The following is a 25,438-nucleotide window of genomic DNA, read 5'->3' as shown; positions in this document are numbered from 1 at the left end:
ACCCCAGTATAAGACCGCTAGCATATTATACACCACAGTATTAGCCCCGGCATATTACTCACCCCACTATCAGCACCTTCCTAACTTCTATACAAACTCCCCATCTGTATTGATCCACAGACTGCCATGTATCAGGTCCCATGTATTTTGTACTCCCATGAAGTATTTTAGCTCAATTTGTGTCCTCAAATAGTACTGAGGCTCCCTCTGTGCCCTCACATAATAATAGGCCCCCCTCCATTGTGTATTAGCCCTCTGTGTGTCACCATACAGAAGACAGCCCCCCTCTGTGCCACCATACAGAAGACAGACCCCCTCTGTGCCACCATACAGAAGACAGACCCCCTCTGTGCACTGTGGTGCCCACAGTGGTACGTGGTCGACTGGTCACTTGCTAGGTGGTAACGTGTGACTGCTGTGGTGGTTGGTCGAGATATAGCTCAGCCAGATGGTGAAATGTTGTGACGCACACAGGTATGGAGGCAAACCTGCTTTTATTTTGGAGTGGCGAGCTATACTCTTTTTCTTGGGGTCGGTGACCTGCTGGGCTAGGAGGGGGTCCCTTGGGTATCACGGGGGTCCGGAGTGGCGTTGTGATCCACCTGGCCTATCGGTACTGCCACCCATAGAAAGGGGAGATGACCCAAATACTTTGTACAATAGCGGACAGCAGACTGTAGACTTGACAAGGCAGGAGCTGTACTGAGGACCCTTAGAGTAGTAGAGCTGAGAGTAGTTCAGAGGAGTTTGTGCTGAGAGTCCAGAATAGTGGAGAAGAGTCTGCACTGCAGGTTCACAGTAGTAGAGAGAAGTGTGTCGTGAGAGTCCCAGCCCAGGGTGTGCTCTGCCGGAACTTTTAGAAGAAGAAGTAGAATACTGAAGACTTGAAAGTAGACATTAACTTGTGCCCGTGTTTCGCCCTTTGTCGTTATAACACCTTTTGCCCACCAGTGTCGGGTGACCCATCCTAGAGTTGAGCGGAGGGGCCAAAATGTTGGTAACACCCACGTTGCGAGATAGAAGAAGCAGGCTTCTATCAACTTTGCTCTATCCGGATCAGTTCCTTGTGTTATCAGGATACTGTCCTGCGCTTTTAGACTTGTTCTCGGCATGGGTTGGGGTTTCTCTGACTTATCCTCTCCCTTGATAACACTTTATAGTGTGTGGAAGTGCTGCTTTCAAGAAACTGGTGTCTGAGTCTCCCATGTGCATCTGCTCTACACAGGAACCTGACTAAGACTGAGACTAGTTCTGAAGTTAGGACCTGGCTAAGCCAGGGCCCAGTTGGACCACAGCAGGGACCAACTTGTTTTGCGTCCTCTCTGCTTAATGACCAGACTAAGACTACCGACTAAGTGTGGGTGTATACTTCCTCTCCCCATGTGACAACTTCCTACAGGTGGTGTAATATCCCCTGTGAGTGGTAAAGAAGAAAGCAAGGAAAGAAAGGAGTTCAAAGATAGGTAGAGAGAAGAGAATGTCCTTATTGGTGTACAGATCACAATAAACAATAACCCTTTGGTTACCTGCAGCTGTGCAAAACATAAGTATAGTTACATACAATAGTGACATCTTGTGGCAAAACTTAGGTACTACTTCATTACCACAGTTACTTTAAGTACAGACGTTTGCGAGGGGTGTAATATACTGGTAACACTCATGGTGGGACACCACACCACCACACAGAAGGCAGCCCCAGTCTGTGTTCCAATATAGTTCTTAGGTCTTTATCCCCCTCTCCCCCTAGTCCAGTGATCGGCTAAGCGGCCTTTCAGCTCAGACAGGCCACACTTAAGCTGCAACTGCGGCACAGAGGAGGTAGCAGAGGACAGGAGAAGACCGGGAACGTGGACAGAGGCAGAACACTGCATGCAGCCACAGGAGAGAGGGGACGGGAGCCAATGGTGATCTCTGGTGATGAATATGATGGAACAAACGCCTGAAACAACATGGCAGCAAATGGTGGGCATTAAACAAGGACTTCTAATACATGCATGGACTCCATGGTGTCGCTGTTTGTCCTTTATTTAGCCTTCTATCTCATGTATGGCTCAGTTTTTAGTTGTAGATAATAAGTTTTTGGATAACCTGTGAGCCCGACTGTCACATGGCTGTACGCTCATGATAGTTCACACCTCGGCAGGGAAAGGTAATTCATATACCGATCACACATCTGCTGGTGTGAAGAAAAAAAGAAAAGCGTCATGGACAGAAGAGTTCAAAGCTGCTAGACTGTAGGAACGATAGTAAAGGCCAATGTGTCAGAATTGTTGTGAGAAAGCTGTATCTCACAGGGATGCTGGGAGTGTGCAGTGTCCCACTGTGTGTATATCCAGCCACATCATGGTTGTCGGGCCAGTAACTCCCATATTGCGTTTATTATGTTTGCACTTTGCGGTCTGTCTCCCATTTGCATAGTGGGTATATTTATTACTTTGTATACTGCTGCCACCTAGTGGCCATTTTGTATCATGGTCAGAGCAAGTGATAATATCCACCAGTTAAAGGGAATGTGTCATCAGACAATGACTTATTGTTTAAATAATGTTTTTATGTTAAACATTTATAAAGACAAATAGAGAGAGCAGTCGCCACTGCATTCATTCCCTCCAGGGATACCACGGCCACAGCGGCACACAGCGGTGCTCAGTCTATATATCAGCTTCATCTATCAATAGAAAATGAAAAATATGAGACGACACTTCCCAAATCTTTGTGCTCCTTAAGTTTTAGCGGAAGACATATTCGCTCTCTATATTATAAAATAATCCTGAGATCTTGAAGTTTTCATTCTCACCACTAGGGGCTTAAACTAAGCTGAGACTTCCTTTTGTGTCTGTGGTGAGAAGAGGAAGCTGCTGTAAAGTGATCTGTACAGCATTGCAGCGTCATGTGACACCAGTAGATAGAGGAGACGATAGCAGCTCCCTGTGGAATCACCTCTTTACAGGTCACAGAGCGCGCTCAGTAATGTTTCACATTCATCTCAAGGGGACAGAGTCTGTCTATTGTCGTCTATGTCCATGAGGCTTGCTGTAAGGCATGCCACCAAATGCTGTTAAAAATAGCTTAGGCAAGATGGCCGCCCCCATAACAATGTACAAAAAGTGAAATAAAAAATAGAAAATAGAAACAGATTGGAATAAAAAAAACAATTTCTAGTGTCTGACTCAGTAAAAGAAAACCTACAGTATGTGATACATTCCCTTTAGATGTCAGGAAAAATATATCTTAATTTCTTATTAGGAAATTCACATAGGTTTCCGCACCCGTAGGGTTCTATTGGGCACAAACACCCTGCAGGACTTTTCCAGCATGGATGCCCCATAGAATCGTATAGAGGATAACCAGAATCCAGCACAGCTCCAGATGTGAATCCAGAAACTGCCCAGAATTCAGGATGCACTTCCCTGCCCCTGGGCAAATGTCACTGGGTGCTGACGCTCGCCCTTTACCTGTAAGCAATGTGGCACTATATTTGACAGGGCCAGAAACCACTGGCTCCCAGCCCTGTCAATTACTCTTTTGGCCAGAGGCAACAATATGCCTCTCCACTGGGGATTTGCTGCTGCTCTGGACAGTTCCTGACATGGACAGAGGTGGCAGCAGAGAAAACTGGGTCAGAATGGAAAGAATACACCACTTCCTGCAGGACGTACAGCAGCTAAGTACTGGAAAATTTGAGTTTTTTTTAATTAGAAGTACTTTACAAATCTGTATAACTTTTCAACACCAGTTGATTCATAAACATTTTGTTTGCCTGGATTACCCCTTTAATGTAGTAGAACGGATCATTTTTTTTGGTGCAACCATTTAGCATGCATAGGGGGACATTTATTAAGGCTGGAATACTCATACTCGCCAGTCTTAGATAAAGCCCCGCCCCTTTCCCCCCATACAGATTTACTAACAGGTGCCAGCCGGCCAGCCCTGTGCCTGGTGCAGGCATTGAACAAAAATCTACATCTGAGCTGGAGCAAGTGTAGATTTTTGCCTGGTTTACGCCGGTTTAAACCTTGATAAATTCGGAGGTCATGTCTCCTCCCCGCTGTGCCGCACCCAACTGCCCACCCATCAGGTGACTGGGGGCTACGGCAAAAGTGTGCCAGGGAGAAGAGCACAATCTGGGAGGAGAGCTGACTTGGTGTTTGAGAAGCTGGACCCATCACTATCAGCCAATCTGTAAAGGTGGATGACTTAGGGCCCTATTCCACCGGACGATTATCGTTCGCATTATCGTTAACGATTAACGATCTCAAACGACCGCTATTGCGAAAGACCTGAAAACGTTCACTTATTTCCATGGAACGATAATCGTTACTTATGATCGTATTTGCGTTTTTTCTTCGCTATTGCGTTCGTATCTACTGCAAACAATGTCTTATTGAATGCGAACGATTTGCGAACGTTTTGCGAACGAGTAACAATAAAAATAGGTCCAGATCTTATAAAGCCATCAACGATTTCTCGTTCGGTCGTTAATCGTTAACTGCATTGCAACCGAACGATTATCGTTTAGATTCAAACAATTTAACGATAATCTGAACGATAATCGTCCGGTGGAATAGGGCCCATAGTAATAATCACACACAATACTTACGCATGAGTGGAAGAGTCACTGGACGAATCGGATGTTTCTTCCCGTTGGTTATTTGTGTCGGCTTTCTTGTAGTGACAACTTTGTGTTTATCAGAGAAATCACTATCTGCCCGCAGGGGCGTCATCTCCACAGAGATTCCTCGATGTGATGGAGAAGTCATCCAAGTGGACCCCACTGTATGCCTGGCATCAATACTCCCAGTAGGCACATCCATTGATGATGCTCTTCTTGAAGGACCTGTTTGGGTCTGAGGGTCCTGTCCACTAGGCACAGTCATCCTTGTGGTGGCCGACATGTTCTCATGTTGTAGGCCACTGCCCGTCCATAAAGGCATCATGGTGAATGGTCTTTGCAACATTTCTAAGGCAGCAATGGTTGTCCACCCCGGCACCTTCAACGAAGACCCATTTTGAGCTTTGTGACTCAAGAACAAGACACTGTGATCCTTTAAAGTGTTGTGAGGACGCAAAGAAAGTTTGTCTGAAGGTTGCGGATCTGCTTTGTGCGCTATGGTGTCTACCGAGGAAGGCGATTTGGTGGGGGAAATTTTATCCTCTTTCGAAGCAACTCCGGGGATGACTGGTGGGAGCTTGGTGGGGGGGACAGTCTGAAATCTCAAAAGTTCTTCAGTGGTAAAAACTGAGTAGTTTTGTTTTCCCAACAAAGTTTCTGATTCTTCCAAAGGTTTTTTCCTTGTCGACCCAAGGTCAAAAGGTCCTTGACTGGTATGATGGCCGGTGACTGTTCGGACACCAGGAAGTCCTTCATCTATGGAGGAACTTGTAGAGGCTGGAAGATGGAAAGTACATGTTAGTTACATCCAGGACTAAAATACAGACCATTATAATCCATTGTGCCTGTTGCATCAGCTGGCAAACCCTTCTTTGCCCTATTACCCCATTAACCCTTAAAAGACCCGGTCAATTATTATTTTTGCTCTTTCGTTTTTAACTCCTCATGCTTAAAAGGCCATAGCACTTGCCTTTATTCACCTAGAGACCAACATGGGCCCTTATTTTTTGCGACACTAAATGTACTTTGAAATGAAAGGCTTAATTTTTGCATAAAGTATGCTGCGAAAGCATGTGTGGTGAAATTGAAAATAAAATGGAATTTTTTTTCGTTTGGGGGTGTTTTGTGTTTACGTCGTTTGTCCTATGGTAAAACTGACTTGTTATATATGTTCCCCAAGTCAGTACGATTACAATGATATGTAACTTGTGTAACTTTTATTTTATTTGATGGCTTTTAAAAAATTACAACTTAAAAAAAAAAAAGTTCCTTAAAATTGCTATATGACCAGGCTTATAACGCTTTTATCCTTTGGTCTATGGGGGTTTGTGAGGTGTCATTTTTTGCGCCATGATGTGTACTTTTTATCGGTACCTTGTTTGTTTATATGTGACTTTATGATCGCATTTATTACAATTTTTCTGGATTTGATGCAACCAAAAATGCTTAATATTGCACTTTGGAATTTTTTTGTGCTTACGACGTTTACCATGCGACATCAAGAATGTGATAATTTAATGGCTCGGGCGATTACGCATGCGGTGATACAAAATGTGTATTTTTTTTAATTTATTAATCTTTATTTATAAAATTAGAAAAGGGGGGTGATTCAAACTTTGATTAGGGGAGGGGATTTTTTTTTTTTACACATACTAGAAGTCCTCCTGGGGTTAGGGTTATTCCCCCTGGGGTTAGGGTTATTCCCTGGGGGACTTCTAGTATAACTTCACTGATCTTTCATTAAGATCTTTGCTGTATAGATATATAGATATAGTACAGATATACTGCATAGATCCATGAGATCAGTGTTCTATTGCTCTCGGCTGCTGCAGCCAAGAACAATAGATTGCCAAGCCAGGATCAGCTCCATTACGGCGTAGACCCCCGGCTGGACAAGATGGAGGAATCACTCCACCGCTATCTCCCCACTAGACCACCAGGTATATGTTAAAGCAGCCATTTAAATGCAGCTGTCAGCTTTAACAGCTGTATTTAAATGGCTAATTAGCGGGCATGGCAGATAGCAGCCAGGATCGTGGCGTTTCAGAGCAAGGTCACCGTGTGGTCCCCCTCTGAACTCCCTTAGCGGCACCAGGACGTACATTTACGTCCTGGGTCGTTTAGGGGTTAAAGAAAAGAACCCCCTTCTTTTCTTTAACCCCTAGACGACCCAGGACGTAATTGTCCCCATTCAAATCAACTGTTGTCAGAAAGTTATACAAATTGTAAATTGCATCTATTTAAAAATCTCCAGTCTTCCAGTACTTGTCAGCTGCTGTATGTCCTGCAGGAAGTGGTGTATTCTTTCCAGTCTGACACAGTGCTCTCTGCTGCCACCTCTGTCCATGTCAGGAAATGTTTAGAGCAGGAGGGGATTTCTATCAATTTTTTCCTCCCACCAGAATACCCTTTTAACTGTGCCCCACTCTTATCATGAACACCATATCAGTTTTCTGGTCTGAAATGATGATGGATATTTTCCATAGAGAAAAAAGTACTTTGCTGATGTAAGCACCTCCCTGATATGGAAAGCCCCACCCTTAATATACATGAGCCCCACCCACCATGGAATTAAGCTGCTATGAACTCCATCGCGGTAGAGAATATGCCGGCCCCTATCTTCATCACCCAACCAGCTTGTTTATTACAACCGTGATTTGACCAAATGATTGTTATTCCCATCTCAACTAATTTACTTGTAGGGTTTGTCAAGTGGATCTGCAAAAGTATTTAATTTGACTAGTCCTACAAGAATAACTATATTAGTCGAGATGACAAAACCCCTTTAACTACAAAATTCAGAGTAAGAACTAAAAAAAAAGTGTTCCCGTGTATGTCTGCAACGAATGGAATCAAGTAAACAATCAGAAACTTTCTGAAATGCATGCATTCGGGGTGCACTTACTTTTTGCCGTCCATAGTTCTACTGGAACATTCTTAATAATTTCTGTATTTTCAGCAGATGTGATCAAGTTTGGCAGAATGGATTCTAAATCTGATGTAAAAACAGAAAACAAAAATTGAAGAGGTAGTCCGGCTATTTTTTTATTTTATTTTATTTTATTTATTTATTTTCAAATCAAATGGTACCTGCAAGTTATATAGATTTGTAAATTACTTCCATTTAAAAATCTCCAGTCTTTTAGTATTTATCAGCTGCTGTATGTCCTGCAGGAAGTGGTGTATTCTTTCCAGTCTGACACAGTGCTCTCTGCTGCCATCTCTGTCCATGTCAGGAACTGTCTAGGGCAGCAGCAAATCCTCATAGAAAACCTCTCCTGCTCTGGACAGTTCCTGACTAGAGTTGATCGAACCTCGGAAAATCCTAAGTTCAATCGGACTCAAACATAACCAAACCTTCCGCATTAGATTGCTGATGTCTTCACGGTCCATGCGGAAGTAGGAGAGTGCCCAGGGGGGGGACCTATTACCTTGGCTTAGTCCCGGAATTCCAGGCGGTCCCCGGGATGTCTCCAGCATCGGGGAGGCATTAGGAATCAAATGCGGAAGGTTCAACAAGGTTCAAGTTCTATAGAACCTAAGATTTTCCGCTGTTCAATCATTTCTACTTGTAAAACCATGAGTTTCAGAGTAAATCATAGTTGCCGTACTCTGTTTTATGCGTCTTGTGGTTCCGGCAGCATGAAACAGCTGTCCCTTTAAGAGTTGAGCGGTAGTTTGGTATACAAGTCTAATTATAATGGGAGTCAATACAATAGATATATAGCTGGTTTGGCAGCACTCTTACTCTTGGTCGGCGACAGGTAAGAGTTAATCGGCATCTGAAAATTAGCAGGAACCGTAATTCTCTGTTTTCTGCTGCATTGATGCAATGAAGTGATTGACAAATAGAAGGAAACAAAGACGAGGAACTTATTGAGATGAACGACCAATTACGGGCAGAGAATCAGCGAGGTCCGCCGTGTTTATCACAGCGCCATTTAATTATAAGGATTTATGAGATTGATATGTTTCACGTTTATTTGCCGCTTCCCCCCCCCCTCCCCCTCCCGGATATAATCACATTCATTATTTATTCACGCTACGTATGACTTACCCAGCGCAGAGGAAATATTCGGGGGGAAGGTAAGATTTACGACCGGAGGCTTCCGTGTCAAATCCCACAAGTCTGATAAATTTCTCCCTAATAAAAATGTAAAAAAAAAAATTTTGATAAAGGATCTTAAAAAAAACAAAACTATTTGGGGTTCTGGGTTCTTGTTTCTCTAATGACATTTCATTTACCTGTTCTGCCTGTCATCACACAGAAATATATGCAGTCTGATTCATTGCTTTGGCTTACTGAAAGAAAAAGACATTCCTTAGTCATCGGGAGAAACGACCTTGACTCTGCCATCGCCTAGGTCAGATTTCCAAACTCAATTACGTTTCCTAAAAATAATAAATAAGTTCCACGCATGAAAAAGTTTTACTACAAAATACACAAGCGAGAGCAGCCTTACTGATAGCGCTATGTTATAGAGCCGGGAGAGCTGAGCGGATTGATATATGGGTTTATAGGAAAAGATTCAGTATGACTTGGCATTTATTGATTTCTATATCTGTTCATTCTTGGCTTAAGAGCCAAGTGGGAGGAGTCATCAATGATTGACAGCTTGGGTACACATGTCCATACTAAGTAACTCCGCCTTTCAGGCTCATAAACCAAGTATAGGCAGGGATTAAAATCTATATGTGACAAGTTTAGACACAAGTAGTGATGAGCGAGTACTAAATTGCTCAGGTGCTCATTACTCGAGACAAATATCTCCTGATACTCGAGTGCTCTTTTCGAGTAACAAACCCCATTGAAGTCAATGGGAGACTCGAGCATTTTTGCAGGGGACCCAAGTTCGGTAGAGGGAACGTCGTGTGAAAACCTGTCAACCTCAGAAAATGATGGAAACACCAAGGAAATGGACAGAAAACAGCAGGGGCAGCATGTATGCATGCCTCTGAGGCTGCCTAATGGCACCATTATGCCTAATTCTGGGCAACAGCCTGGTTAAAACAGAGGTAGGCATATGGACCACCCAAAAACTCAGCCTGACACAGCATGGCATTGAGAACACAGGGAACCATTAAAACAGAGGTAGCTTATCATGAACCAGCCAAAAATTTCAGCCTGACACAGCATGGCGGTGAGAACAGAGCGAACAAGGTAGAAGCGGTAGCCAGTCAGCCTTCCAAAAATTATAACAGACCAAGCATGGCAGTGAGCACACAGAGAACCATTAAAAGTGAGTGAGGAAGCAAGTGAGCCTCCCCAAAATTAGGCCAGACACTGCATGGCATTAAGCCCACATAGAAACAATAAAAGTGAGTGACTAAGCAAGTGAGCCCACCCAAAAATTGGAGTGAGTCCAGGGGCTGGGATATTTAGTGGAAAAGAACCCGGGTGCTGACAGCTAACTGGCTAGGTCAGCTGTCAGTCACCATCAAGGGTACACCTGATGCCTCTCGACCGGGGGTTGTGAGGCCCCAGGCACAGCTAGACCAAAAAAATAAAAAATAAAACAGCTGGCTGGTTGGCGGGGGCGCGATCAGCAGACCCCTGGCAACCAGTCCCGCTCCTTGGCAGACGTAATGTGACTTTAGAGCATGGCAGTGAGGACACACAAAACAATAAAGTCTTCTTAAGAGGCCCCGGAATTTGAACGAATACACTTTCAATCCTTTAAAGAATCTCTAAGACAGCGTTTCCCAACCGGGGTGCCGCGGCACACTGGTGTGCCGGGAGAACCCGCCAGGGGTGCCGCGGGATCCTGGTGGGAAATAAGCGCTGTCTCTTTAACATCCCGAGAAGCTGCGGCCGCACAGCTTCTCGGGATGCACTGATCACTTTCATGTTCCGCCCGCACTATGAGCGGGCGGAACATTAAAGTAAGCAGAATATAGGAGCAGGAAGTGTCGGCATCCTGCTCCTATATTCACTCCCATAGGCCGCCGGCACTTCATGCCAGCAGCCTATGGGGGCATTATTAGTATATGGGGGCACCTCTGGGGGCATTATTAGCTCATGGGGGCACCTCTGGGGGCATTATTAGTATATGGGGGCACCTCTGGGGGCATTATTAGTATATGGAGCCCACCCCTGGGACATTATTAGTATATGGGGGCACCTCTGGGGGCATTATTAGTTCATGGGGGCACCTCTGGGGGCATTATTAGTTCATGGGGGCATTATTAGTTCATGGGGGAACCTCTAGGGGCATTATTAGTTCATGGGGGAACTCTGGGGGAATTATTAGTTCATGGGGGGACAGCAGGGTATCCTACATACAGGGGGCATCCCACATTCCTACTCGCTTAACTGCACATAACACCAAACAGCGCAGTTACTATGGGAGCCGACAGGAGGGAGAAAGGGAAGGAAGTTGCTAGAAATGTGCGGAGCCTAAATTGTTTGTCTCGCAGGTTCTGAAGATATGAAAAGTAGCTGGAAGAAATCATCATGGAGGTCTGGGCCGGATGGAGAGGAAAAGGGAAAGTGACTCCTCAGATCAAAGAAGACGTCACCTGTGAGTCACTGTATGACATTTTTTTTATTTTGTAGAACATTATTTAGTAGGGATGCCTGAGGTAATTTTTTTTTCCAAGGGGTGCCCCAAGGTGGAAAAGGTTGGGAAGCACTGCTCTAAGAGACGGCAAGTGCGGTAGCCTGTGTATTAAAAAGACCTGGTCAATCCTGCCTTCAAAAAGGCTACTGCAACATCCAAGGAAGGAAAGAAGCTACTGGTAAAAGGCCTGGCCAATCCTGCCTTCAAAACGGCTAAAAGATCCAAGGAAGGTAGAAGATGCTGTTCAGCAGTTTGAGCACCGCCTGTTGGTGCTTACCCACGGCAGTGCTGCTGCGCCTAAATCTAGCCGGCTAGATTTAGCCTCACACCCTCATGCAGTTGTGCATGATAGGCATCTCTTTGGAGGTAGGGACGAAGAATAACAATACAGTCTTCTTAAGAGGCCCCGAGCTAAAAAATGAAAGGACATCCGGAAGTTGACATCCACAAATTGTCTGGTACAAAATGGACAACACAAGGATGCTAAATTAGGATCCACCATTATCACTGTCTGTTCCTTTGAACAGTGGCGTGTATCTTGGAGATACAATAGATGACCAGACAGCCCTGCAAAATTGCACTTGAATTGAAGTCGATATGATTTTAAAATTTAAATTGAAGGTTAGAAAAAAAAAAACATAAAGTGGCAATTACTGGCCTTTCGATGAGGCAGGCATGAAACCTCACAAAAATTAGGCCTGACACAGAGTAAGAATAAAAAAATAATAAAATAAAACTGCTGGCTGGTTGGCGGTGGCGCGATCGGCGGGCAACCAGTCCCGCTCCTCCGCAGACGTAGTGTGACGTCAGAGCATGGCAGTGAGGACACAGAGAACCATAAAAAGTGAGTGAGGAAGCAATTGAGCCTCCCAATAATTAGGCCAGACACTGCATGGTGGAATAAGACTTGGCTGTTGGCTGAGAATTGAAGGAAGAGGGGGAAGAGGAGGAGGAGGAAAGGAGATAACCAGAATCTTCATGTTGAGCTGCTTTCCCCGGGTGGACAGCCAACAAGGAGGCAAGGGCAGGCACACCAGTAGTCAACATGGATGCCAGTTAAGGCCCAGCAACAAAACTTTTCAAAAGTTCGGTTTGGCAGATTTGCCCAACTTTAATGTAAAGTTTAAGTTTGTTCGAAACAAACCTTAAACGAACCGCACAAAAACAGCTAAACGATTGCAGGCTCTTAATGGTTTGAGTGCTGTTAGAAAAATGTGTTCATCTATGCTTACATGTCCTGTCCAAAAATGGATGCCTTTGTGTGCATCCGTTTTTGTGTACGTATACTCAAAACATTTTTTACATTTTATACATTTTTTTAACGGACACAGAAATGAGGTTGACTACGTTTTTGTGTATGCTAAAAAATAACAGATACAGGTTTTTTCAGCCGTTTTTCATCCGTTTTTTGCAAAAAATGGATTGCAAAAACGTAGTGTCAACCCAACCTTATTCTTATAATACCTGGCGGCGAGAGTGGCAGACTGACCTGAAACAATGGACGTGGATTTAAAGAGTTCTTTTAGAGAGCTGGTGTAATTTCCAATGATATCTAGTAGCAGAAGAGTGTAATCTAGAAGTAAATGAAGACATAGTAGAGATGTTAAAGTTGAATAAAAAAAAATATATATTGTCAAGTTTCAGAAGAATTTCAATGTACGATGACTTTGCGCTTTACAAGGTTTCATTTCTTGTACTAATATTCTCAGTTTCTCATGTCCAAAGACACCATTGAACATTGACCCACTGGCCGCGCATCTTCTAGACTTTCCCTGATCTTATGGTTCAAAAACTTACAAAAATATCCTCCGGAAAGTGATTGAAAGCTCACCTGCCAAGTCATTGGTCCTGTTGTTCAGACAGTAGCAATACCTCATGGGGAACTTGTGGTAGTCGACATATTTTAGGTTGGAAACTGCAAATAAGGGAAGAAGGTACATGAACCATTTGTTAAAGACGTCTCCTTTTGGTTCAGGTTTGGAAACTAATCGTTCGGTGAAACATACTATTGTAAATAAGGATCGAAACCTTATGGAAGGCGAACGAGCTGTAGGACGTCACGCTCAGGAAGGAGAAGAACTTTTTGGTACCTGTAAAACAGATATTGGTCATGAATTATATTATAGAAGTCATCATACAATGATATCTTTGGTGGTCAGATCAGAAACCCTATGTGATCTTAGATTACACTGCAGCAAGAGATACCCTGCTATTTACATAGCTGTCCAAAACCTTATGGAAGGTCAGAGGTTAGAGGGAACTCTTGATTTACCTTTGAGAAGCAGTACCGGTAATCTTCAGCAGAAAGACTTGCTCACAGTTTACAGGCCTGGATTTCCCATGTTTTCTGCTTCTCTGCTGCACATAGCACATGGTAAACCCCGCCCCCCACTTCCTGCAATTTGTCTTGCTATAGCTGTTACTGGAGACAGATTTTCCCTGACAACAGGCATTGAACAGCAGATTAAAACCTAGTAGCCAAGACTCTTTTCCTGTGCAAAGGCGTCAGTTGATTTTATATATATATATATATATATATATATATAGTGATTTACAAATAAGAAATGAATCACATAGGTTCTAACATTTTTTAACAACAGTGACCATTTACTTCATGTAGTATAAATAGTATATAGTCCCCCTGTAATACCCTCGCTCATAGAGGTGAGCACAACTGGAGCATGCTCGAGTCCTATTGTTCAGCATTTGATTACCGGTGGGTGAAGAAGTTGGATGCAGCCCTAGGGAGTCCTGGAAAACATGGCTGCGCTCCTGTCTACTCACTCAGTTTCCGGGCTCACTATTTTCTCTATCAGTCAGTGATGGTTTCCTCCATGTGCAATGTTATATCGCTGAGCAGACATGCTGCAGATTACATCCTCTCAGTGGGTGACGGAGCGTTTGACAGAAGTGACTACTGTAATGTAGGTTTATCTGTCCTCGGGTCTCATCCAGATTAAGCTCCTCAATGATATCTTCATTTCTGCAGTAAATACGACGAGCTCGGAAGCTACACGTCCTGGTGAATACTCAGGAGATATCCTGGGAGGCATCAGAGACCGCGCTAACCAATCCTCTGTTACTTATAGGAAAATGCTGGCTGTATATAAATCTGTCGGCACTCAGATTAAGGCCAGGTTCACACTGCGTTTTTGCAGTCTGTTTTTTCATTCTTTTTTTTATGCAAAAAAACGGATAAAAAATGGATGTATTTGTGTGCATCCGATTTGATCTGTTTTTCGATTGACTTCATTATAAAAATTAAAAAATTATCAAAATGCTTTGGATGCCGTTTGGTCAGTTTTTTTATGCTTTTTTTTTTTTTTAAATGGAATTTAATAGAAAAAGATCAAAACAGATGCACACAAATAAATGCGTTTTTTTTAATCCGTTTTTTCTTCTTTTTTTTTTAAAAACAGAGTGCAAAAAACACAGCAGTGTGAACCTAGCCTAAGGTTTTTACAGAATTTCCCATGTATTGCAATATAAAGCAATGTCAGATCAAAGGGAAATCTTTTTTCCAGATCAGCAGAGAGATCTTCTGCTAATGCGGAAGGTCAGCTCTCCATGGATACAGAGACACAATCAGATGTTTTCGTGGAGACCCAACCTTCCAGATTAGCGGAGGATATCTTGGCTAATCCAGAAGGACTGATAGGTACACTTAAAACCATATTGGGGGGGGGGGGGGGGAGCAGGGAAAGTATACTTACCGAAGTGGTCTTCTAGCTGTCTTCACTATTGCAGATCAGCAGCCAATCAGCAGCTGAGGCAAGACTGCAGATGCTGATTGGCTGAGCAGCAATAGTGAAGACAGATGGAAGACTGGAATGGTAAGTATAATTTCCCCGCTCCCCTCCCTACCAACAGAGCACAGTCCCTGGGGGCAAGACCTTCACTTTCAGATTAACCAGGTACTTACAGCTCAGCCAGGCAGGGGGGCACCAGGTTAAATAGTGGAGTCTCTTATTGATTTCAATGGGACTCGTTACTCAAATCAAGCACTCGAGTAAAGAACGTTTTAGTATTTTGGTGCTCTCTCATCTCTAGTTGCTATTGTTTTTTGTTTTGTTTTTTAATCTGTAGTGTCCCACTACGTGTTTTTGTTCTTCTTCTTATACCTTGGTAAAAGTGTATCTCTCTAGTGTCACAGGTTAGGACACGAGGCCGCTGTTCCTTACTCCAACCACTAGATGTCCCTCTCACACAGCACAGCTATGGCTAACACTAGGTTCAGCTACACACACCTTTCCCTCTCTAGTAACAACTTCCTTTAGGGTGCCTTCACACCTACCGGATCCGCAGCGGATCTCACTTCTGCGGATTCACAGCGAGATCAGCTGCGGATCCAGTATTATTCACCCCTATGATAGCACATACTTGCAGCGGGATTGACATCCTGCTGTGAGTATGTGCTTTAACTTCCTGGTGCCCGCATCCCCGCCGCCCGCATCCCCGGCATCCTCCATCCCCCGCATCCTGCAGCCTGTCACCGAGAGCATACGTTACCTGCTCGGCGGCGCGGCTGCAGTGAGGCTCCCGGCTCTGGTCCCGCTCAGCCGATCAGTGCACCGCAGCGGCGGGGCTGATGGGACGGGGATGTGGGCGGCGGGGCTGCGGGCACCAGGGAGTTAAAGCGCATACTCACAGCAGGATGTCAATCCCACTGCGAGTATGTGCTATCATAGGGGTGAATGATACTGGATCCGCAGCTGATCTAGCTGCGAATCTGCAGAAGTGAGATCCGCTGCGGATCCGGTAGGTGTGAAGGCACGCTGAGTCAGTTAGTTAGCATCTGGCTACAGGTCAGGCAGGACATGTATATAGTAGCTACCCAGCCTTCATGAGTTGCTAGACAAGACTCTTAGGGAAACAGGAGAAAAGGGTGTCTTCATCCTCCCTACGCCGAGGATTATTACTGCTAAAACAGGACAGTCATCCACCATAGAGAAAAGGGAAAGATAACGCATGACTGGACCTGCAGTAGAGCACAGTGCCAGAAAGCCGCTCTCTACTGAGCGATGCTCAGCTTTGTAGGAAGGAAACTACAAGCCAGCTCCACCCAGAGCAGAGACCTGGGACTTGTACTACCCTAATAGGACGGAAACCCCACACTGTGGGGCAGAAGGCGGTTAGGTGAGATAACTGGGACATATGTGAACACTCTCAAGATACTTCACCACATCGTGGCAGAGTACTTAGTACACTAGGCAAGGACCCTCCTATCCAGTTCCTGACACCTGTTACAGTTTCTTCTATCAACTCACCTATCTATCTATTGGAGTATTAGAGTATTAGTACTGATTATTTTTGCTCTAAGTTCCTGGTCACTGTTTGTCACTATTTTTGACCTTTCCTAAGTAAAGCTGTTTGAAAGCTGTTTAAAGTGGCACTCTGTCTTCCCTACCACCCCACTTGTACCTTAGTTTTAACCAAGGTCCGGTTGCCGTGTGTCCGGGGGTGGGTGTTACCACTCCTGGCCACCGTGACAAGTAGCCTTCAAAACACCAGAACCCACCAGCCGGCCCAACATCACTTCCAGGAACCCAGGCCACGGCATATCAACTATTAAAGGTACCCATGCCTATGCAGTAGCGGGTGGCTAAATCTCTCAATGATCTCCTCAGCTGAGTGTAAGCAGCTGTCAGACTCCTTTGGCAGAGGCTTACCTCTTAGAGAACTAAAGGGTTGGACATTAAATCCAACGTGTCCACTCCTTCTGTCCCCCGACATCGCCTGAGAGAGACAGGAAGCCCCCATACACATTAGACAGTTGGCCGATCCCATCAAAATTAGCAGGTTAAGCTGACTTTATGGGACCCTTAAAGAAGGGAACTAGATATTCTCCTTCCTGGTTCCGACTGTTACATCATGTGGTCCCCCATCTGCTCAGCCAATAACTGGCCACAATGCTGTCCTGACTCAGTCAGTGATTGGCTGAGCGGGTTGTCACTGCAGAGGAAGCAAGCGTAGAACAGGATGATGTCAGAGTTCGATAGCAGCCTTATTGGCTAATTCCCAATAGAATCAGGTTACACTGTATCCAAAATGTTTTAAGGTGGCACTCCCTCATCCCATGACATTCACAGTGACTTGGGTAGGATTCCACTTACTTCTGAGAGCCATGCTGAGCATTCCATTCACTAAATCGGTGAAATTAAATTGAGAAAGATCAACAGAGGCCGCAGGGATTTCTAAGGAAAAAAGTAAATAATAAAAAATAATTTAGAGGGTGTTTCCAGATTTAAGCGCCATTGTCGATTAATAATTAATAAACATTGGGAGAATTTATAAAACTTTATAGAATTTATAAGACAACTGGTGTAGGCCCGGTTCACCTAATGGGTGGGCAAGGGGGAGGGCAGCACCTGATTTATCCTGAATTATGCCTGGCAGCAGGCTTACCTCATGACAGAAATCTATGGCTGCTCCAAGATTTCTGTGCCTGCCATGTGGCAGCAAAATGTCAGCTGGATGTACTAATAGTCGTACTCCTCTTAGTAAATCCAGCATGGAGGGAGGATTTTTGTAAGACCTGCGTATAGGTACACTGATCCTGATAAATTCCCCCCATATGTATCTTCTACTGATTCTGATTAACACTCAGAGCTGCATTCACAATTCTGCTAGTTGTTACAGTCATGAAGCCTGTTGTCAAACAATCAGAAGGGGCTCATCAGATGGCCGTACACTGCAGATCACTTGTTCAGTTATTTGGGTAATGGGGGATATTGATCAATCCTTGTTCAGTAGGAGCTGTTACCATAACAACCAATCAGGTTTCCATGTTCAGAGGCCTTTTTAAAAATGAAAGCTTGAATCTGATTGGTTGCTACGGGCAACTGTTCCTCGGCACAAGGTTTGATCAATCTCCCCCCTTTATATATATAGGGGATTTTATTTTGGGGCCTTTTCAATTTGAAGGGAACCCATCACCTTCTAGTAGCAGGTCATAGAGCTGTAGGAACTGAGTAGACTGTCTCTATACACAGTCATACAGGGTAGGACCGCCCACTGGACTCCTAAAGCCAGAATGAGCAGAGGTTTAGACTAAAAAATTGGCAGGTTCTACAATCGTCCCCCCTCCCCAAAAACTATAAATCAACCCGCTCAGCTCCCCCTGCTCTATAACATGGTGCTGGCGGGTAGGACTGCATTTTTAATATGACAAGGTCCCTTTAAGAACACTGAATAATTCCAGTTATGTTTCCAAGGGGTGGATCTAGTTTTATGTAAACACCCTCTAAGAGAAGGCTGAGCTAATAGTGGTGGGTTCCCACATTACACCTAAAGGTGCCCATACACCTTATAATAAAGATGTCCGCCTTAAGCTCCTCACTCTCCACCAACAGATGATGTCATGATGTCGGTGTACTGAAGGGTCCAGTGTGTTTGCATTTTTCTGGCCAACCCTATTGTCCTGGGAGGGACAAGCTGGCTCCAGAGAAGTCTGGCTGCGGCTTACCCCTCTCCTCTCCATACAGAACACATACACAGTTTCCCATGCTGCACGTTCATGTGTATGAAGGGGTCAAGAGGGATAATTGTCAACAAAAAAACAAACAAACCTTATTATGGCCCAAAAATGTTATTGGAAACTGTAATACTGCATTTCCCCTGTGGGGGCACTGCAGGGAAATAAAGGACCTGCTCCTGCTGATTAATGGTCATCTTAGCAGCAGGACAACCTATGGTTTTCTTATCGGGAGACCCATAACATGGACTTAGGGGGTAAAAATAGGGTAAAATGGGTTAAAGAAAAGAGGGAGGACCATAAATATATGAAGTTAAGGAAAGACGTCACCTGTTGTGTCCAGGATAGCTAATCTCTGCTTCTCTTCTGTTAGGCTTGGGCCTAAAAGACATAAACAGCATCATAACAAAAGCTTAAAGGGGTACTCCAGCCAAAAGCTTTTCCCCAGTAATTGAAACACATTACAAAGTTATATAACACTGTAATATGCTTAAATCACCTATCTGCACCCCCCCCCTCAACCCCTCACCAGGAAGTGAAGTAAACTCATTCTTACCTAATGACTGTTGACCCCAGGAAGCCATTTTGTGACAATGACATCATCAAGAGGGAGGCGGGTCTAAGCCCTGTTAAACCAGCCTCCCTTTGTCAGATGACACAGGTTGCTCAGCTCTGATTGGCTGAACAAGATGGAAGCTATCTAACAGTTTTACAGAGGCAGTCGGAACGGAGGGCGCGGACTCAGAGTCCGCGCAATTCACCATCCGTTCCGCCAAAAGATACGCAGAAAACCAGTCCTCAGCTGGCGTAGGTTTTCAGCGGTGCGCAGTCCGCCTCTACATAAATCCCCGTAGCGCTGGAGATGCGGGGACATTTTTAAGTCCGGCGATATTTGTCATTTACTTCTATTTAAAAAAAATCTCCAGTCTTCCAGTACTTATCAGCTGCTGTATGTCCTGCAGGAAGTGGTGTATTCTTCCCAGTCTGACACAGTGCTCTCTGCTGCCACCTTTGTCCATGTCAGGAACTGTCCAGAGCAGCAGCAAATCCCCATAGAAAACCTCTCCTGCTCTGGACAGTTCCTGACATGGACAGAGGTGGCAACAGAGAGCACTGTGTCAGACTGGAAAGAATACACTCTTTCCTGCAGGACATACAGCAGCTGATAAGTAGGGAAAGACTTGAGATTTAATAGATGGAAATTGCAAATCACTGGCACTTTCTGGCAATAGTTGATTTGGAAAAAACTTTTTTTTTTTTCCACCAAGGCACCCCTTGAAAGAAAAAACATTTGGTAAAAAAGGTGGTAGATAGTGCCCTCATCCTCTGGAGCCTGGACGGCCTCTCTGTTTAAAGCAGGAACTTTTTATATATCACAAAATAATGTAAAAACAAATGTCATAAAATACTATTCTTGAGACATAACATTTACTCACCAATATAGTGAAAAAGCAGAAAAACCATCACAGGGAAAACCATAGAAATATGCTCCGGCCATGGCATATTGGATCATGGGTTACTCGCCGGTCACTGTGGATAAAATGATCAGCAAACATGTAGCTTATCCCAAATAGGCTAAAATTTAGTGGCGTCTGACGCTTCCAGTCTTCATGGCATTGTTATATATAACTCTTAAAGGGGCACTCCAGCAAAAAAAAATAATCTCTAAAATCAGCTGGTGTCAGAAAGTTATAAAGATTTGTGATTTACTTCTATTAAGAAATCTCCAGTCTTCCAGTACTTATCAGCTGCTGTATGTCCTGCAGGAAGTGGTGTATTCTCTCCAGTCTGACACAGTGCTCTCTGCTGCCACCTCTGTCCATGTCAGGGACTGTCCAGAGCAGCAGAAAATCCCCATAGAAAACATCTCCTGCTCTGGACAGTTCCTGAGATGGACAGAGGTGGCAGCAGAGAGCACTGTGTCAGACTGGAAAGAATACACCACTTCCTGGAGGACATACAGCAGCTGATAAGTACTGAAAGACTCAAGATTTTTTAATAGAAGTAAAATACAAATCTCTATAACTTTCTGGCACCAGTTGGGGGGGGGGGGGGCAGGACCACCAGAGACAGAGGCCTTAATTCCACCTAAAATGGGCACTGTCACTTAAAAAAAAACTAAAAACTTTTGACATGTTGGGCAGGGGTCTGGGTAGTCAGACTATAACTGCTGCTATAACGGCTGTGCCAGGATCAGCACCCGCTAAACACATGCCCCGTGCCAAGATGGACACCTCACATTTATCAGATCATCTCAATCATGCAAATTCTATTATTTATATCCCTTACCCCTCACAGGAGCCGCATAACTAGAACTAACTAGAACTAGAACTATGAAGCCAAAGCCAGGAAAACTCTATAAACAGGAAAAGATTCTGATTTTTCCACTTTTCAAATTAATTCCTGGCTTTGGCTTCAAGAATCTGTCAGATAATCTGTCTGTGTAAACGCACCATTAGTCCTGCCCCTGAGGGTGGGTGTGAATTTATCCAACTGTTGTAACCATGGATCAAAAAAGAGTGCCACTCCGAACCAGGGAAGTCAGAGTAAAAGCCTCACATTCCCTCCTGCCCCAGTCTGCTAGGCCAACAGAGAAACTGGCATTTACCCCTCCATTACACCAGACCACCAGGGAAACTGACATTTACCCCTCCATTACACCAGACCACCGGGGAAACTGACATTTACCCCTCCATTACACCAGACCACCAGGGAAACTGACATTTACCCCTCCATTACACCAGACCACCAGGGAAACCGACATTTACCCCTCCATTACACCAGACCACCAGGGAAACTGACATTTACCCCTCCATTACACCAGACCACCAGGGAAACTGACATTTACCCCTCCATTACACCAGACCACAAGGAAACCGGCATTTACCCCTCCATTACACCAGACCACCAGGGAAACTGACATTTACCCCTCCATTACACCAGACCACCAGGGAAACTGACATTTACCCCTCCATTACACCAGACCAACAGGGAAACTGACATTTACCCCTCCATTACACCAGACCACCAGGGAAACTGACATTTACCCCTCCATTACACCAGACCACCAGGGAAACTGATATTTACCCCTCCATTACACCAGACCACCAGGGAAACCGACATTTACCCCTCCATTACACCAGACCACAAGGAAACCGGCATTTACCCCTCCATTACACCAGACCACAAGGGAAACTGACATTTACCCCTCCATTACACCAGACCACAAGGAAACCGGCATTTACCCCTCCATTACACCAGACCACCAGGGAAACCAACATTTACCCCTCCATTACACCAGACCACCAGGGAAACTGACATTTACCCCTCCATTACACCAGACCACAAAGGAAAGCAACATTTTCCCCTCCACCACCAGGGAAGCTGAGTTTAAAACTCTTATCCCTCCATTAAACTAGTGCACCAGGGGACCAAGAATTAACCCTTCCACTATCCCAGGGGAACAGGATGCAACGATTAACCCATTACACAAGATCACCAGAAAATAGAAGACATTAACCTGCCCACTATCCTAGCCAACCAAGAAAGCAAACATTAACCCTTTCATCGCCATAGAACACAAAGGGAGTTTTAACACTTTCATAATCTTAGGACACAAGGAAATCAGACAATACACCCACCATCCCAATAAAGTAACCATTAACCCTTCTACTATCCTAGACCACCAGGGACAGAGGCGTCCATCCCCTCACTACTCCAAGCATTGCCCTGTCCACTGCTCTACAGCACCAGGGAAACAGCCATTAACCCCTTACTACCCTAGACCACCAGGGAAAGTCTGAAATGAGCTTAATTTTGTTTCTCAATTTGTGTTGTATCGTTTGTTTGATTTATCTATAGCTACACAAACTTATTGTTAGAGTAAAAGAATACTACTACTATATACTACTACTACTACTACTACTACTACTACTACTACTACTACTACTATATCACATTTACTAGATAGATAGATAGATCGATAGATAGATAGGAGATAGATAGATAGATAGATAGATAGATAGATAGGAGATAGATAGATAGGAGATAGATAGATAGATAGATAGATAGGAGATAGATAGATAGGAGATAGATAGATAGGAGATAGATAGATAGATAGATAGATAGATAGATAGATAGATAGATAGATAGAAGATAGATAGATAGATAGATAGGAGATAGATAGGAGATAGATAGATAGATAGATAGATAGATAGATAGATAGATAGATAGGAGATAGATAGGAGATAGATAGATAGGAGATAGATAGATAGATAGATAGATAGATAGATAGATAGGAGATAGATAGGAGATAGATAGATAGATAGATAGATAGATAGATAGATAGATAGATAGGAGATAGATAGATAGATAGATAGATAGATAGATAGATAGATAGATAGATAGATAGGAGATAGATAGGAGATAGATAGATAGATAGATAGATAGATAGATAGATAGATAGATAGGAGATAGATAGGAGATAGATAGATAGATAGATAGATAGATAGGAGATAGATAGGAGATAGATAGATAGATAGATAGATAGGAGATAGATAGATAGATAGATAGATAGATAGATAGATAGATAGATAGATAGATAGATAGATAGATAGGAGATAGATAGATATATAGATAGGAGATAGATAGATAGACTTTATAATAGTTATAGGTGACAATGATAGAATTAGTAGAAGTAGTGAGGGAGCCTTTGGATGATTTGTATAAATTACCTTTTTCTATACATGAAGGATAAAAATAAAACGTTTTTCAATCATTTTTGTTGCCGGTTATAGACAGGTTTAGCAGTGAGATGGACATAGACTCTGATCCTCCTGATAGAGGCAGCTGATGGGGGTGGTTGTCTCCACCAGTGAGGCGTCTCTTACCTGTTCTCCCAGCAGGACTCTGCGCACTATAGAGAGCGGCCAGACAATCTCTAATGGGACGGCGGATAATTGGGCGACACTGAGACCGGCCGATAACCTTCATTTAAATCCTGTGAAAATCCTATTAGGGTCCCCAGGAGAACAAGGGAAAGTGTAACCAGATAAGATTCACACAAAGTGTCCAAGGTGTGTGGTGAACATAATCCCCTGCGCGGGATGAGTGCAGCAGCGCAGGTGAGGGGGCGCAACGCTTCACATCTGATACCCACCTAATGCTTAAAGGGAACCGGCTACATCACTGCACTCGCTGCCTACAGACTACAACACTGCCAGCTTCATTTGGTGGATTTATACTTCTCTTTTTTATCATAGAGATTTGTTTCCCCTTTTTTCAATTTTATAAATAAAATATTAACCATTTCACAAATAGTTGGGATCCCCGACCATCCCCTATGATGATCTATGAGTCTCTGGTACAAATAACCGGGATCATCCTGCTGCCTTGTCTTCTATTAGTTGCTGAGCATGAATAAATGAACAATCTGATTGCTCTGGATCAGCTGATCTTGCTGCTCAGCTCAGGCCTGAATTGGAGCCGGGGTTTGTGAGTGGCTAGGCACCCTTTGAAGTGTTCATATTGGGCTAGACAACAAATTTAATTGTGGTGCCGCCTTACGGTGGTCGACCGGTCACTTGGTAGGTGGTAACGTGTGTCGCCACTGCTGTGGTGGTTGGTTGTGATGTAGCTCAGCCAGATAGTACAATGTCGTGACGCCAATGCCAGATGGGCACACAGGTATAGAGGCACACCTTTTAGTTTAGAATGGCAAGCTATATCCTTTCCCCTGTGCTCGGTGACCTGCCGGGGTATTTGGGGGTCTCTTGGGTACTTATCATGGTGGTCCGGAGTGGAGTTGTGATCCACCTGGAGTATCGGTACCACCACCCACAGAAAGGGGAGATGACCCAAGAATGTGGTATTTACTGTGTTGGTGCATGAGCAATAACCACTGAGTGCCATTAGCATGAATAGATCCTCTTTACTATAGAAATACTGTGTACAATAGCTGATAGCAGACTGTAGACTTGAGAAGACAGGAGCTGTACTGAGGACCTTTACAGTAGTAGAGCTGAGAGGAGTTGAGAGGAGTTTGTACTAAGAGTCCAGAATAGTTGAGAGGAGTTTGTACTGCAGGTTCAGAATAGTAGAGAGGAGTGTGTCATGAGAGTTCCAACCCAGGGTAGAAATGTGCTGTACCGGAACTTTTGATGAAGAAGTAGAATTCTGAAGACTTGAAAGTAGACGTTTACTTGTGCTCGTGTTTTGACCTTTGTCGTTATACCAACTATTGCCCACCAGTGTCAGGTGACCCGTCCTATGAGGGTGACACAAGCCCCAGACCTTGTTACCTGAGTTGAGCGAAGTGGCCAAAGTTTTCTAGTTACACCCGCGTTGCAAAAGTATGTAGGCTTCTAGCAACTTTGCTCTATCTCGATCAACCAGACTAAGACTACTCCTAAATGTGGGTGTATACTTCCTCTCCCCATATGACAACTTCCTACAGGTGATGTAATAACATACAATAGTGCCACCTTGTGACAAAACTTATGTATTCCTTCATTACCACAGTTACTTGAAGTACAGACTTTTGCGAGGGGTGTAACATACTGGTAACACTCATAGTGGGACACCACACAGTTAATGCTAAAATATTCTATAATCCCCACCGCACTGCAAGAGTCAGGGAGATTTAAAGTGTTCCTGTCATTTAGAAACATTCTGACACTGTATAGCATCCCTGTGGCCTACTACAAGGAATAGTCCGCTATAGTTCTACTGCATCTACTTCTAAAGATTGTGTTCACAGTTGTATGCAGCACCAATGGGCTTGGGCAAGAGAAG

General features: G+C 44.1%; 1 protein-coding gene across 1 annotated transcript in view; it reads right to left on the bottom strand.

Moving 5' to 3' along the window:
• The window catches only part of HHLA1 (HHLA1 neighbor of OC90), a 30,724-nt gene extending 11,494 nt beyond the window's left edge, over positions 1–19,230 (bottom strand). The window contains exons 1-10 of the mRNA XM_069959620.1: positions 19,203–19,230; positions 18,977–19,027; positions 17,286–17,366; positions 13,179–13,262; positions 13,004–13,087; positions 12,662–12,745; positions 8,858–8,914; positions 8,670–8,756; positions 7,518–7,607; positions 4,601–5,389 (exon numbers count right to left, since the gene is read on the bottom strand). Of these exons, the coding sequence (XP_069815721.1) occupies positions 4,601–5,389; positions 7,518–7,607; positions 8,670–8,756; positions 8,858–8,914; positions 12,662–12,745; positions 13,004–13,087; positions 13,179–13,262; positions 17,286–17,366; positions 18,977–19,027; positions 19,203–19,230 (1,435 nt within the window). The remainder of the gene's footprint in view (positions 1–4,600; positions 5,390–7,517; positions 7,608–8,669; positions 8,757–8,857; positions 8,915–12,661; positions 12,746–13,003; positions 13,088–13,178; positions 13,263–17,285; positions 17,367–18,976; positions 19,028–19,202) is intronic.
• Positions 19,231–25,438: the final 6,208 nt, after the last annotated feature.

This window comes from Dendropsophus ebraccatus, chromosome 2 (genome assembly GCF_027789765.1).
Source record: "Dendropsophus ebraccatus isolate aDenEbr1 chromosome 2, aDenEbr1.pat, whole genome shotgun sequence".
In the NCBI taxonomy this organism is placed as follows: Eukaryota; Metazoa; Chordata; class Amphibia; order Anura; family Hylidae; genus Dendropsophus; species Dendropsophus ebraccatus.
This window is presented reverse-complemented; position numbering and strand designations above follow the sequence as displayed.